This window comes from Archocentrus centrarchus, chromosome 23, assembly GCF_007364275.1.
Source record: "Archocentrus centrarchus isolate MPI-CPG fArcCen1 chromosome 23, fArcCen1, whole genome shotgun sequence".
NCBI classification, from domain to species: Eukaryota; Metazoa; Chordata; class Actinopteri; order Cichliformes; family Cichlidae; genus Archocentrus; species Archocentrus centrarchus.
Window position 1 is genome coordinate 2263835 of NC_044368.1, and position 15513 is coordinate 2279347.

At 39.3% G+C, this 15513-nt stretch overlaps 1 protein-coding gene across 1 annotated transcript; it reads right to left on the reverse strand.

Annotated features, from left to right (window-relative positions):
* Positions 1-10297: 10297 nt before the first annotated feature.
* LOC115773787 (uncharacterized) lies at positions 10298-14999 on the reverse strand. The gene is made up of 5 exons (XM_030720706.1): positions 14896-14999; positions 14673-14784; positions 13659-13730; positions 12479-12745; positions 10298-10387 (listed from the first exon to the last, which is right to left on the reverse strand). Exons 1-5 carry the CDS (start codon positions 14997-14999, stop codon positions 10298-10300), a joined length of 645 nt encoding a protein of 214 aa, XP_030576566.1.
* Between the last annotated feature and the right edge of the window lie 514 nt (positions 15000-15513).

Here is a 15513-nt window from a genome sequence, read left to right on the forward strand (position 1 = left end):
TTAGTGATCATGTACAGGTGTGACATTGTGTGGGTATTCCCAAGCCTCATGCACAGACAGAAGCGGCAGTTGGGGTTTCACAGGTGAAAGTTTGTCTCAGTTTTGAAGAATTCACAGAAAATTCTTAGCAAATATCAGTCTGCATTTTAATGATTGACGGGATGATGAATTTATACTGAAATTCAGCTGAATTTCTCAGAAAAGACTGACTTTTGAAAACTTTTGCTCTTAAAGATGAAACTTATTGTTAAGGTTGCACATTTTTATGATCTAGTAAAACATTTTCAGTTCATAAAAAGTCATAAAACTGGCTTTACTCACCCCAGTAATGTACTTATTCACAAACATATTTGTGCTTCAGTTGATGGGAAATATGCAGAGAGAATGGGTTAATGGGATTACTGTTTGAAATTCCAGTTACTCTCAGCCTGGGGGAGTGGAAGCACTGAACCTAAGCTGGGCTCTGTGCCTTGTTTGCTTTGATTTGCTATATTTTTCTCCATGTCTGATTTTGTAATCTTTTTTTAACCTTCTAAAGGTAACCCGGTCTCTCATGAACAGTAATTTTAATCCAAATTACTATTTAAGGTGAAAAATGTTTTCACCTTAAATAAAGGTGAGATAAATGAAACTCTGTACACACGTCGTGTCAGGAAGAACGCGTTCACAGGACTCTGAAAAACAACAGTATCTGCTGGTTTCTGCAGCAGCTTGCAGAGACCATCTTTAGCAGCAATAACTTGAAGGAATGCTTTCCTGGGTGACTTTATCGGTCTTTCACATCATTGTGGGCCGTTGCAGCACCTTGATTTGTTTCTTTTGCAGCCATTCTCTTGGAGATTTGCTGCTGTGCTTTGGGATCATTGTCACTGACCCAGTTTGGTCCAAGCTTTAGCTGTGGGGCAGATGGTCTCAGATTTGACTCTAGGATACTTTGGTATACAGAGGAGTTCATGGGTGAGTCTGAGAGGGAACTCTGGGTTTTTGCAATTTGCAAAGTCTGATTTTGGGGGTGAATTTTCTAAGATGTCCAGTCCTGGGAAGATTGACAGCTGCCTTGTGAATAATATTTCTCGCTGTAGAATGATGGACTTCAAATTGCTTGGAATTGCCTTATAACCATTCCCAACAACTGCTTCTGTAAGACTGCTGATGTCTTTCCTCCAGCAAACCTCTGCTTTTATAGAGGAGCTCACACTTTCTGATGACCACTTAATCAAGTGCATTGGTTTAGCAGTCCCAGGCTTTACCCTAAAGGACTGCATGGAGCACTGTAAGGTAAAGACCCTACAATATTAAAGAGAACCCCAACAACCAGACAATCTCCTGTATGCAAGAACCTGGTGACAGTGGGAAGGAAAAACTCCCTTTTAACAGGAAGGAACCTCCAGCAGAACCAGGCTCAGGGAGGGGGGGTCATCTGCTGTGGCTGATTGGAGGATCTGTAGGAAAACTTCCTGGTTTCCAGGTTCCATTTGGTGAAGCAGAATCTGGAACCATCAACTACTGTGTGACAGGGTTTTAGCATTTCATTTAGTTAGAATGAGTCTGTATTGATAATCAGGGCACTGAGCAGAAAGTCTTTGGCCACATGTCATCTGGCTCTGCTGGAAACAACCCAGTGACTAAGTCAGTAGACATGCTAATGGGTTCATGGGATCATTTCTATTAAAGTGTCATTGAAACCTTTTTAGCTGCACTATTTCAGGAAGAGGACATTGTTCATGACACAGGAAGTAAGGTACTAAAGCAAACAAGGAATAAAAAATACTGAAGGTGTGATCTTAGACTGAAGACTTCTGTTGTCATGGCGGGGGCTGTGTGCTGGGAAGGGGTGGACCCAATTGCAGGACACAAGAGACAGAACTAAACTTAAACTGCTTTATGAAAAAACATTAAACCCAAAAAAACCTAAAATCTCAACCAGGGCAAAAAACACTCACAAAGCCTGGGAGAAGGAAAAAAAACCCAAAGTACTAAACTGGACCACACACAGCTAAGAGGGGAACACTGAGGGCAACAATGACAACACCACAACAGTGAACAGAGGACAACTGAGGGCTTAAATACACACAAGGAAATTAGGGCAAGTGGAAACAGCAGGGAACGACAGGTGAACCAAATGAACCTAATGACAGAGGGGAAGCAAAACTAAACACAAAGCACAGGGAACACGAGACTGTCAAAATAAAACAGGAAGTGACTCAAGGGAACAGAGACGCAAACCTGACACTGAACACTAGGAAACACAAGGAACTAGAAAATCAAAAATAATCAAACCCCACAACAAAAGAAAAACCCCAGAACAGACAAATAAAGCCAAAACAAAAACCAACATGGTCCAACGGACCCCGGACCCCGGACCCTGGACCACGACATCTGCAGGTAATGTTGGTGAAAAATGTCCTGCTTTCCTTCTGAAGAACATCTGACATGCATGCCAAACCTGAGCTCCCAGCAGCCAAGATAACAATGATAAAAGAAACTTCTTTGATTAGATTTGGTACTCTCAGCTTTTTTTTTTTTTATTTAAATTTTTTTTTGTATTATATTTAATATCCAACTGCCAAAAAGGGCAGTGCCTTGAATAGCCACCTGGAGCTGCTCCAAAAGTGAGTCAATCACCGTCAACTTAAATAAAAGATGGATATAGCCACTGCTGTGTCACCCACTGGTGCCCAGCATTTTAGAAAGGAATATATTGTTTTTTTATAGCTATGTTTGGACACAGTGGTAGAGATTTAAGTTATCTTGGTTAGTATATTGCATTTATAACCTGTACAGACACAGATACCCACTAATTAGAGCCAAGTGACAGCTTTCTAAAATCCTAGACTCAGCAAGATTTGAGCACAGACCTCTTGGATGGTCTATGAGTACAATTAACAACAGGGCAGCCATATTATTGGTCAGATAATTGCATTAAAATGCACCAAAAGGCTCCAACAGCACAAACACAGACTAACACAGACATCTAGCAGCTACAGCCGCCTGCTGCAAAGTTGAACATTTTAACATAACTTTTGTTGACAGCCTTGTGTAAACACTAGGCTCCATAAACTCCAATGTCAAAAGTGTCAAACTAAAACAATGAAATAAAATGTTTACGGCCCACTACAGGAAATAATTTTGATCTCTAGATCTATTTTTTTTCTTAACAGCTGTGCAAGAACATAATTTATTTTAAAACTCGCCATTTAACACATAAAGTGTATTTTTAGGGACTGTGACAGAAGGTGCTGTTTTGTCTTGATCAAATTTAATTTAGTTTTCTGCCTGTTTTTTGCTTGTGAAAATTAGCACCCCATTTAATAACACAACCAATTAAAAATACACAAGTTAGCTGGCTAATGCAGCATTAGCTGACATGTGCTTGGACCACACCATCTTCCAAATATTGTCTTTTGTGCCTTCATCAGAAAAGAAAAGGGACAGCAGCAGCTGAAATGTCAAACCCAAGGAGTCAAAACTGTGGTTCACAAAACTCTGTGGTTTAATGATATGATTGCTAAGGCCATCTTTTATGTACAGTTTGCGATTTTCCCCTGAATAAAGAAAAGCTTCGTCCAGGCTAGTATGAGTGGTCAGGGCCATGTGTGAATATTATGTTTGTATGTGAGGCTGTATGTGGAGTGGTCTGAAAGTGAGAACACAGGCTGAATTTTCTCTCTATCCACTTCAATTTGACACAAAGATGATTCAGAATTTCTAAACTCTGGAGAAACCTGGACCCTTTTTTTTCTTCAGCCATTGTCACCTTTTCTCTTGCAAGAAAAGTCCCATCTCTGGGGTTGGGTTTGGGGGTAGCCCCTTTACACATCACCCATGACACCATGACACCAAAAATGGTAGCAATTCACTCCAAAGAAAGCTACACTTTTTCCTCTAAAGGTTTAAGCACACAGATGCTGTTTTCACACCTTTACTCATTTATTTGAAATATCTTGTAGATGCCTGAAGGTTTCTAAGCATATCATCAATGATGTGTTGTTGAAATTGAGGGGGTGGGGGGGTGCATTACACAGTTATTACTTGATACATTACACAACCATAAATCATACATCTGAATATTTCACTCATTCTATATTTTTGAGGGCTGGCAGAAGATGAATGAAAATTTCCTACTGGTGTTATGTTTGAATTCTTCAGCTAAACAGGAAACAGAAGTAAGCCTTTTTTTTATTTCACAATAAAATGCATCAACAGGTGGTGATTTTACTGACTTCACTAATGAATATCAGTATTTAGGGACAGCAGCTGGAAAAACAGCATCATTACAACTTCATATTGAAGCTGTTGCTGAATAGATGCATATTTCTTCTTTTTTATCATTTGTTTGTGGTAGCATCCTAACATTTTTCTTTATGCCCGTGATTTTTATTTGTCTGTCCTTAAGAACAAATTCAATAAAATATAAAGAAAAATGTCCAGTAAGATTGAAGATCCCCGACAGCACGAGATGATTCACAATGTGATTTGTGCGTCCTGAGTGGGGAGGAAAGTCTGAGTGAAGCTCAGTGATGTATCAGTGAGTATGAGTGAAAACCACCCAACACAAAACATGAAATAGTCACCAAAAAGGAATTTACTTGTTGGTCTGCATCATCAGCATTGCTTTCAAACTAATTAATCACACACAACCATAGGTTGCTAGGTAAATGGACTAGTTCTTATATAGCACTTTTCTACTCTGTCTTATACAACATATTTACCCCATTCACACCAGCACTTCCATGATTAACTAAGCTAAGTGCTTTTTATTATCTAACATTCACACACCAATGGTTGCATCAGAGAGCAACTTGGGGCTAAATATCTTGCCCAAGGAATCTTGCATACAAGGATACATGGAGTAGCCAGGAATCAAACCGCTGACCTTCCGATCAGTAGGTGACCTGCTCTACCTCCTGAGCTACAGCCACCCCAGCTGGGGAAAAGTGAGTATTCCAGGACTGGTTGCTAGCAGTCACTTTGCGATGAATTATTTATTAATTCATCTCAAACAACAGTCACAACAACAGTCACCTCAAGGTACTTTATATTGTAAGGTACAGACCCAATGGGATGGCCCCTATGAGCAAACACTTGGCAACAGTAGAACCTTCAGCAGAACCAGGCTCAGGGAGGGGCAGTCATCTGCTGTGAGGGGCTGAGGGGAGAGAGACGGGACAAAAGACACACTGTGGAAGAGAGACACAGATTAATAATAACTAATGATTAAATGCAGAGTGGAGTATAAACAAAGTAAAAAGAGGTGAATGAAGGAGAAACACTCAGTGCATCATGGGAACCCCCCAGCAGCCTAGGCCTATAGCAGCATAACTAAGGGATGGTTCAGGGTCACCTGATCCAGCCCTAACTATAAGCTTGATCATAAAGGAAAGTTTTAAGCCTAATCTTAAAAATAGAGAGGGTGTCTGTCTCCTGAATCCAAGCTGGGAGCTGGTTCCACAGAAGAGGCGCCTGAAAGCTGAAGGCTCTGCCTCCCATTCTACTCTTAAGTATCCTAGGAACCACAAGTAAGCCAGCAGTCTGAGAGCGAAGTGCTCTGTTGGGGTGATATGGTACCATGAGGTCTTTGAGATAAGATGGGACCTGATTGTTCAAGACCTTGTATGTGAGGAGAAGAATTTTAAATTCTATTCTAGATTTAACAGGGAGCCAATGAAGAGAAGCCAATATGGGAGAAATCTGCTCTCTCTTTCTAGTCCCTGTCAGTACTCTAGCTGCAGCATTTTGGATCAGCTGAAGGCTTTTCAGGGAGCTTTTAGGACAGCTTGATAATAATGAATTACAATAATCCAGCCTAGAAGTAATAAATGCATGAATTAGCTTTTCAGCATCACTCTGAGAAAGGATGTTTCTAATTTTACAAATATTGTGCAAATGCAAAAAAGCGGTCCTACATATTTGTTTAATATGTGCATTGAAGGACATATCCTGGTCAAAAATGACTCCAAGATTTCTCACAGTGTTACTGGAGGCCAAAGTAATGCCATCCAGAGTAAGTATCTGGTTAGACACCATGTTTCTAAGATTTGTGGGGCCGAGTACAAGAACTTCAGTTTGATCTGAATTTAGAAGCAGGAAATTAGAGGTCATCCAGGCCTTAATGTCTTTAAGACATTCCTGCAGTTTAACTAATTGATGTGCGTCATCTGGCTTCATTGATAGATAAAGCTGAGTATCATCTGCATAACAATGAAAACTGATGTAATGCTTTCTAATAATACTGCCTAAGGGAAGCATGTATAATGTAAATAAAATTGGTCCTAGCACAGAACCCTGTGGAACTCCATAATTAACCTTAGTGTGTGAAGAAGACTCCACATTTACATGAACAAATTGGAGTCTATGAGATAAATATGACTCAAACCTACAGTAAATAGGTACCGTCATTGCCTAAACCTAACCAAATATTTTTTCTTAAGAAAAATAAGTCATCATTTCCAGTTTTTACTTTTTTCAACTGAGAAACATGATGAAATGCCGTCACTGCCTCATAATGTGGTTTTTTTTCAGCCTTTGAAAGTGGAATTTCATTTTTTTTTTAAACAATAATAATTAAAAAAAAAAAAAAGAAAGTGAAAAATATTAATTTTATGTACATGGCCACAAGTCCGTACATTTGAGATCGAGCTGATGACGAACTAATGTAAAGTAACTAATGCTGCATTAATGGTCACTTCCAGTCTTTAATTAACTGCTGTCCTTAATTAACTCATGAATCATCTGTCATTTCATTTGATTCACTTGACTCTGGAGATTTTCCTCACAGGTGTGAAAATCTGTGGCTGGCTCAGCTGAGGTTTGTAAATTATATATTTGATATTAGTGTGCAGGAAGGTGTGAATGGTTTTGCTCAGAGTTTAACCACTGATCCTTCCTGTGACTCTTTATGACATCATTGTGTGGGGGAAATTCCCTCTATGTGATTGGTTCAGAGCTGGAGAACACAGTGATGTCAAAGAGATGTCACAGGAAACATACAATTGCATTTCCACTCAGAAAATCAGAGACTTTCTTTCTCCCCTTCTAAAATCTCAATTCCTGTTTGCAGTTTTCTTCCTGTCTTATCTGTTATTCCCTTTTTATTGATCTGTCTCTTTTCTTCAAAAGTGAGAGCATTTGTTTGTTTTCATGTTTTAATATGAAGCTGCAGAAACAGTAACATGTATAAAGTCCCACACTGACATCTGAATAACCAAAAGTATGCAGACATCCTGGTGTAAATGCGTGTCTGCACATTTTTTTAGCTCCAATGAAGAAATAATTGATCCTACACTGATTCCTGACAGTCAAAACAGTAACTATTGTGAGAAGAAAAGAAAAATTATCTCTTAATATTTTTAAATAAATAGCATGAATGGGACCTTTTTATAGTATCAGTTATGTCCTTATACGCCCACATTTTCATGTGTCACTAATAAACTGAAACCTGCTATTCAGACGAGTCTCACACATATTACATAATCTTCTCACTTTAACACATTTTTCTGTTAAGTTACTCAACTGGATCCGGTTTGAGAGCTCCGGCTCCACGTTAACGTGTGCACACTGAAGTGATCCTGCACGGGGAAACTTATTTCCATCGCCGTGCAGAGTTTGGGCTTTCCTCCACTGAATTCATTCCACTTGTTTCACTACTGTCTCAGAAATACTGAGTGGATGCAGACTCATCTTTTGAGTGTATTTAAAGATTTTCCAGTTCAGGTCCTTCTTCTGTTACGTTTGGACCACTTCAAGTACGGATGCTATTTTTAGGTCACTGGAAGGCCTGTTTTGAGTATTTGAGCACGCTCTGCATTTTCTGCAAAAACCCATCTGTGAGTGCCTCAGTGAGCTGCTCCTCCCTAGCATCAGTCGTGACCTAATATTATTATATCATGAACGTCCTCAAAGACTCCGCATGAGGACAAAAACCCAACACTGATGTAATTTCAGAGAGGATGCCAATAATGATGTTTGAGAGTGACCAGGAATTTATACTGAAACCCTACGCCATAACCTACGATGTAACCTGACATCTCAAGAAATGTAACCACACGTCAGGTCAACACAGCCCACAGGGATTGTGATTATTGCGTAGGGTTCAGAGGGGATTTCTGGTATGACCAACGCAGATGCATAATTAATAATGTAACTACATGTCCTGTGATTGTCCTGTTCAGCACCATCGATTCCTCCTGTGCATGTCCGACTACTTCTTCACTGCAGCTTGTGAATTTATCAGTGAAAGAATAAAAACATTGTCTCTATATAAGGAATAACAATCATAGCAACAACATAAGGATTCACAAATGTGACTCAAATCCTGGACAGAGATCGCTGAAACTATCAGAATGGATGTGAGTTAATGTACAAAGATGTGGAAAAGCTAGTGGGACAAATCTGTCTGCACCTAAAAAAAAACTGACCACGACAAAGAGCAAGGACCCAGGAAGGAAAAAAAAAAATCCCCAAATTTGATTTGTTTCTATCGGCCGGCACCGCATCTAAAACACCGGGACACGACCACATGGTGATTAAAACATAACGGCAGCTTAAATCACAGGTTAAATCACAGGTTAAATCATGAGACCTGCTATGATGGATGGTTTGGAGATGGTGGCACTGACAAAAATACAGGAGGCTGAGCTGGAGGTGGCAGAGCTGAAGATGTTTAGATCTTCATTGGGAGTGTCCAAGATGGAGAAGATTAGAAATTAGTCCATCAGAGGGACAGCTCAAGCTGAGAGGGCCTGGGTATGTGCAGAGGAGGGAGAGTGGATATACTGGACAAAGGATGCTGAAGATGGAGCTGCCAGGCAGGAGGAAAAGAGGAAGACCACAGAGGAGGTTCATGGATGCAGTGAAGGAGGACATGCAGAGGGTTGATGTGACAGAGGAGGATGCTGGGATAGGGGGAGATGGAGGCAGATGACCCACCATGGCAAGCACTAAAGGGAGCAGCCAAAAGAAAAAGAGGAACCAATTTCTGTGCTAGATTTGGAAAAGTTTATGTTGTAGAGATTAATGTAATTTTTTGTGAACGTGCCCCCACTTTGGATTCCAAGAATACTCTACTTCACACTCTCTCACTCAAGCATGTAAGTGGATTTTTAGTGAAAAAAAAAAGCTAAGCACTGCAGCATTATGGTGCTGAACTTAGTTATAGCAAAATTACACAATGCATCAAGTACAAAGAAAATTAAAGAGGACCCAAAATTGAGCCCTGAGGAACTCCAAACATAGCTGCTGACAGGAAACAGTTGTTTCTTGTTCAGTTGTTCAGGCTAGAGAAATTAAATTCAGTTAAATTTTATTTATATAGCACTAAATCACAACAACCAGTGGCCTTAAACTCCAGAAAACTGTTACTGAATTAAAGTTTTCTGGAGTTTATCAAAAATAAGACCCAACTATGGACCAGATAAAACAGACAGAATTCAGTATTTCCTTCAGTAGTTCAGACTCTATCTTAACCTCTTAACTTTTGCAAGCGTCCAGAGTTAGGGTTGATTTGGTTCGGTTTTGTTTGTCATCATTTGGCAATTTTCCAGAAACTGGATGTTAAAAGTTGTAGTGTTAAATTTTTTTTGGTCAAAGATTTTTTATGTGACCTTGAGCCTTTCCCCTAGCCCTAACAGTAGATGGGTTAGCAGTGATCTGGTGGATATTAAGCAGTCATAATAGTGATTTTCTGCAAGATATGTGCTGATCATGCTGTGGAAACAAACACCAGCTTCATCATCTGAAAGGCTGAACCAGCTGAAGCAGTTTCTGCAGACGTTCACAGCATTTTGTCATCATCGTTATTATTCAGCGTTTCAGATTACAATCAAAACCAACAGCTTTCAGCCTGTGTGAAACCTGATAATGAATTCATACGAATCGTGTCTACAGAGATTCTTACCACGCAAAGAGATTTTAAAAAAGACCAAAAAAGAAACCTTTAGTTGATGCTAAATTCTGCTTTTATTTAAACAAATACAATGCAATTATAAAATGACATTTAAAAAAATAAATAAGATAAATAAATCATAAATAGCACACGTTAATTTACTACCAAAATAAATATAACTCAGTTAAGTGGAGCAGTGGATTGAGGTACTGTGTGGCCTTAATTAAGAAAATAAATAAGAGTAATTGTAAAAGTGGAAGTGAACAAGAAACCTGAGCCAGCTTAACTAAGCTATAAATAAAAACTTAGCATATATAAACAAAAATAAACAAACATCTCTAAACCTAAAATTCAAGCTAAGGACTTTAAGTCCAAATTATTGGTTATTATTCAGCTGAAGGGCTGAGTGTGGGATCAACAGCCGCCGTGGGCAATCACAGAAGCCGCCTGGAAGACCCCCAGGTACTCAGCCAGAGCTCTCTTCTGATCCATCAGGTCATCAACCTGCAGATACAGACACCGCTTCCAGTTAATTTCAGACAGACTGCATGTAGGTGGAGTTTCGAAGCCTCCTCCACCGATCATATCAAAGTCATTATTTAAGTAATATCAGATACAGTTCCAATAAATTAACCTGTTTCTGGCACATGCACAGGTCTGTGGGTGCCTGGGTGCCAGCCTCTATAGTTACTGCAAATATGAAAGTCTTACACATTCATTTATATCAACGGATGGAAAATTCAATTGCCCAAATGAAGTTGTGCATTAGATGTGCTTCATCCCGTCCACATGAAAAATCTCAGGCAATGGTTTCTTCTTCCTTTAAAGCTGTGACCTGTGTGAGCTCTGTCTGCACCAGTCATCATAAAGCTAACTCTGTTAGCATGTTGTTTTCAGACATATAAACAGGTTAAGTAGTTCATTTATCTGCATGCATTTCATCCAACAAGTTGAAGCCAAGAGGCACAGTTCGCTGATATTTACAGGAGAAACTTTAGAATTAACCACAATGTTAAGGTTTCATTAAATGGAGGCTAAACTCCTCACAAACCCCAAAGTTAATAAAATAGTAAATTCAAATGAGCTCAGTGTCCTGATATCTGCTTCATTGCCAACAACCATGTGACGACGTCATCAACTACATCTGAAGTTTCATCTATAATTGAATCCATTAACCTTTAACTGAAAGATCACTTCAGTTTCTTTTCTGCAGAAGTTTAATCTCTTTCTATATTAGTCCCTTTCTTTCTTTCTTTCGAGTGGGTGTACTCTCTGCAACAACGTGTCAGCATTTCCTCATTTAGTAACTGTTTAATATCCGTGGCGTAGATTCGTGTAACAAAATTACCTTTCCCCAGAATAAGTCAAAGGAAGCCAAAACTCACAGTTTGTCAACTTCAAATCAATCCACCCGTTCCCTCTGACATGAAGTTTAAAAAGAGTTAAAGATGCTGCAGAAAGGCGGACTTTCTAAAAGCCTGGAATTACCTAATCAGCAGGGGCTATTTTTAGTCCCGGAACAACCCACTGGTGTGTTTATGTGGCAGCAGGATCAACACTACTGTATGTGTGTGTGTGTGTGTGTGTGTGTGTGTGTTTTGTTGCTGATTAAATACTCCCTGTTGCTTCATCACTGCACTAGTTTGGTTTTTGCTCGACGTGCACTGAAACACCAGCAGAGGACTGTGTGACCTTCAACCTGCACCTGCTTCGACCCAGATTTAGTTTCAGTTTTAATCATTCTTCTGGGCTGGCAGAGCCAACAGATACTGTAGGTGCTTTAAAAATGCAACCAGCCGAGGTTTGACCTTACAAACTTACTGCTGATTGCACAAAATTTTGTGCACACTGTATTTTCACTGATATGAAGGACTGAAGCTGCCAATTTCTAAATTAAATAATAAATAAATAGATGATTCAGTTAAAAAAAAATAGGCCGTTGAATGTATCAAAAATTATCTTGAAAATAATTGTGGGCATAAATTATTTTAAATGATAAATTAATTTAAATCATATATCATATTTTCCTGTACATTTATTTTCTTTTTTTAATTTGGTCCTTTACTATTTTGATGTAATTTTTTATTTATTTAGTTTTTATTCATATTATATGTAAAAATGTAATGCAAAACATGAATTTATTCACATTTTATTAATGACCAACATTATTTTAAAAAAGTTTTTTGTATATTTAATGGAATTTTTCTTGTTTATTTATTATCACTTGTGTATTTATTTATTTAGTTCTGACTTTGGTGGTTTTGGTCCTTCACAGCTAACACCGATCCTGGCATATACCCCCCTCCCTGAGTCTATTGAGTTTGTCCTGTCAGAATGGAGTTCTTTGTCCCCACCATCGCCAAATAGGTGCTCATAAACCTTTAGTTCACAAGATAAAGTGCCTTAAAATGACTGGTGTTGTGATTTCACATTAAATAAACATATAAAAGATAATAAAGCATAACTCAGCACAAATGTATGGAACGCTCGTCTTCAGGGCTTTAAAATGAGTAAAGCTAACTGAGTGACTGGTCCAGAAATCCAGTCAATCATTCAGTGTTGCATGAATGGAAGCAAAAATCAGAAGCCTGTTACCTTTATTTGTTTCAGCTTGCCGAGTATGTCCTCTTTGTGGCGGTTCAGGCGGCTCAGGCGGTCATTCAGCATTCCCATCTTTTGCTGGAGGGTCTGAAGAGCCGATTCAATGTCAGACCGCTTGGAATCAGACACCTGGTCCAGCAGACCCACAGAGGCCACGGGGTTTCCGTGGTGTTGATGGCTGCCGCTATGTTTCATGATGCTGGAGAAGATGTGTTTGTAGACACCCAGAGTGGTAATCATCAGCTCCATGTCATTTTTTTTCTGTAGAGGAGAGGAACGGTTTTTAGACCAGTATTGAGTTTGTTCATAGATTGGTCTGTTTATTCCCAACAACAAGGAACAGATTCACTTTGTAACAAACTGTGACACCTGACCATAATACCAGAAAAAAGAGGCTGTTTATCCCCCCAGTAAAGAGTCAACAGCCCCCAAATATCCTGCAACATTTTCTTTAAGCTTTTCCTGTGGTCCGCCTTTATTAGTCAAACATTTTCTCCCGGGGCAAACGCAGCACAGCTTTTGGGTTCTGTCGCTCGGGTGGCCAGTTTAGTCCTGGCTAACCTCTTCACTATCAAACTTAATCAAATTTCCACATTACTGTGTGAACCAGCCTAAAAAACTGAAAGGTTTCCTGTCATCAGCCATACTTGATGACAAGGCCCGACTCTGGGTCCCGTTTAATTTTCTTGGTCCTTGATTTGTCTTGGCTGCTTAAGCCAGCATCTCAGAATAACTCGGTGGTCCTCAAACTAGGGGCCAGGCTGCACTGATGGGACACAGAGGCAATGCGGGTGTGGCTTCGATGACCAGTGTAAAAATCTGGAGATTTTTGTAGGGAAAATAAACAAAATAGTGTTTGGTGAAGCTATGGCAGTGAGCTTTGTTTTACTGAAAATGTCCTTAGATCCTTTTTTATTATTTATGAATGGTAGAAATTATGGAACAAGTGGGTTTTTGGACTCTGGAACTGGCATAATTGAACAAAAAGGTCTTGCATATATGAATGTAAACACATTTCTCTCTAAACACCAACCCAGTATAGCCTACAATTTACTTAAAAGATATAATTCATTAAATCTGATTATGCAGTTATTACCGGGAAGTAAAATTTAGAAAGTAGCAGAAAGAAATAGTGAACTTAAAGATCAGGAGTGCATGAATTGTTTGTGTCTACCTCGCAGGAGGTGTTGATGCTGTTGACAAAACTGAAGAGTTCAGTGTTGCCGACCTCTGGCTGCTTCAGCCCCTAAAACACACAAAAACAGAATTTATTAAATCTGTAATGAAGCCACCGCTCATCCACTGACTGGAGGTTCAGGCTCTTCCAGTCGGCGTGTCAACAGCTTGTATAAAGTTCTAAGTGTCGTGGTTTTATTTTATTTTTTAACTTTATTTTTAAATCTGACAAAGAGAATGGCAGTCCAAGCATTTGATTACTTATGAAAAAAAGACATTTAGAAAGACTTGGAGAAATAAAATAAGCATTGGTGAAACAGACATATATGTAAAGCCCAGCCTCAGGGATGTTACAGGGATATTATAGTTTGGTTTCATCTGCAGAAAACTAAAAGAAGACTTAAAGTATCCTATGACTGCACAATGCAAGAATTTTTTAATAAGCAGTTGTACATATTGCCTCTTTCTCTTTGAAACAGGGTGGAAATCAGAACTAACCACAAGCAGATGAACTGGTTTCAGTTCATCTCTACAAAAAAAAGAAAAACGTTTGAGAAGTGTGTCAAATTTCATCGCAGTCACCATTAAGTCACCACGACTGTTTGTGAGAGTACCTTTATAAATATATTATTCCAAATCAGCTCAGCAATGTAACAGCACTTTAACAAAGCTCTGCGTTAACAGTAATGTAAGTGGTTCAAAAATAAGGTCATCAGTTTATACTGAAAATATGTAAATGAAAATTTACCACCATAATTTTAATCCAATTCAAATCTGAGATCAGGAGGAGCCCTCGCTGAAACCCTACGACATTTAATTTGTGGGCGCACAGCTGAAAATCATCACAAATTACTTCTCTTCTAAGTTTCATCTAAGTTTAAAGAAACAAGTTTCGAAATTTAAATTTAAATTTAGCGCTATTGCTTAAAATATCGCAAGCGAACGTGAAGCTAGATGTAAAACAACTGAGGATCTAAAATCGAGCCTTGGGGGACACCACAGATAAACTTACCAGTTCATTTGCGATGAGGTCCTGCATGTCTGTCAGTGTCCTGGAGACATACTGGCGAGGAGCCCCAGAAACCAGCACGGCTCCCAGTAAGACCAGCACGTACACTGAAACGCTGCACAAAGACATAATCTACCAGAAAATTCAGATCAAACTACCGTAAAAAATCAAAACGCGTCTTCTCAGATGAAGGCTGATAAAGTGCGACAGTGTCTTGTCTACTCACTGATACTCTCTGTTGACCTGAAGGTCTATATATACAGCTGTCTGTATCCTTGTGGTCTGTGGGCTGTGGTTCTGCAGCAGAACCAGAAACAGCAGCATCAACATGACTTTTCCTCTAAAACTAACTCTACTGCTGCTAAACATGCACACACAGGAGACTCCCTGGTCAGGTTTCTGTTCACTTCCATTCTCTGAATGCATGCACAGATTGAGGGGGCCCCCTGGTCAAAGGAAGACCAGTTTACTCTAATTAAGTGGAAATCTGTGTGTTTGATGTGCATGAGTGCTTCCAGGGTTGCAGAAAACCTCATGTTACGAAACTATACGGAGCTTTTGTGCCTCTGTGCAAACTTGTGTGCATGTAAATGTTTGCACATCTTTCAGTGACTTTCAAAATGTGTGAAAATTAAACACATGACAGGCCGAACTATCATGAAACCGTCCTACAATAAAATGCTTAGTGGTCTTCATTTCATCTCAGTTTGCTTTTACTGAGAAACATAATCGATAAAAAACATTAGCTTCTCACCTCACAGAATCTTGCTTCACTTTTGGAGCCATCCTCCACCGACTCCCATGTTGAAATGTCCAACTTTGCAGCAGAAATAGGATGCATTTG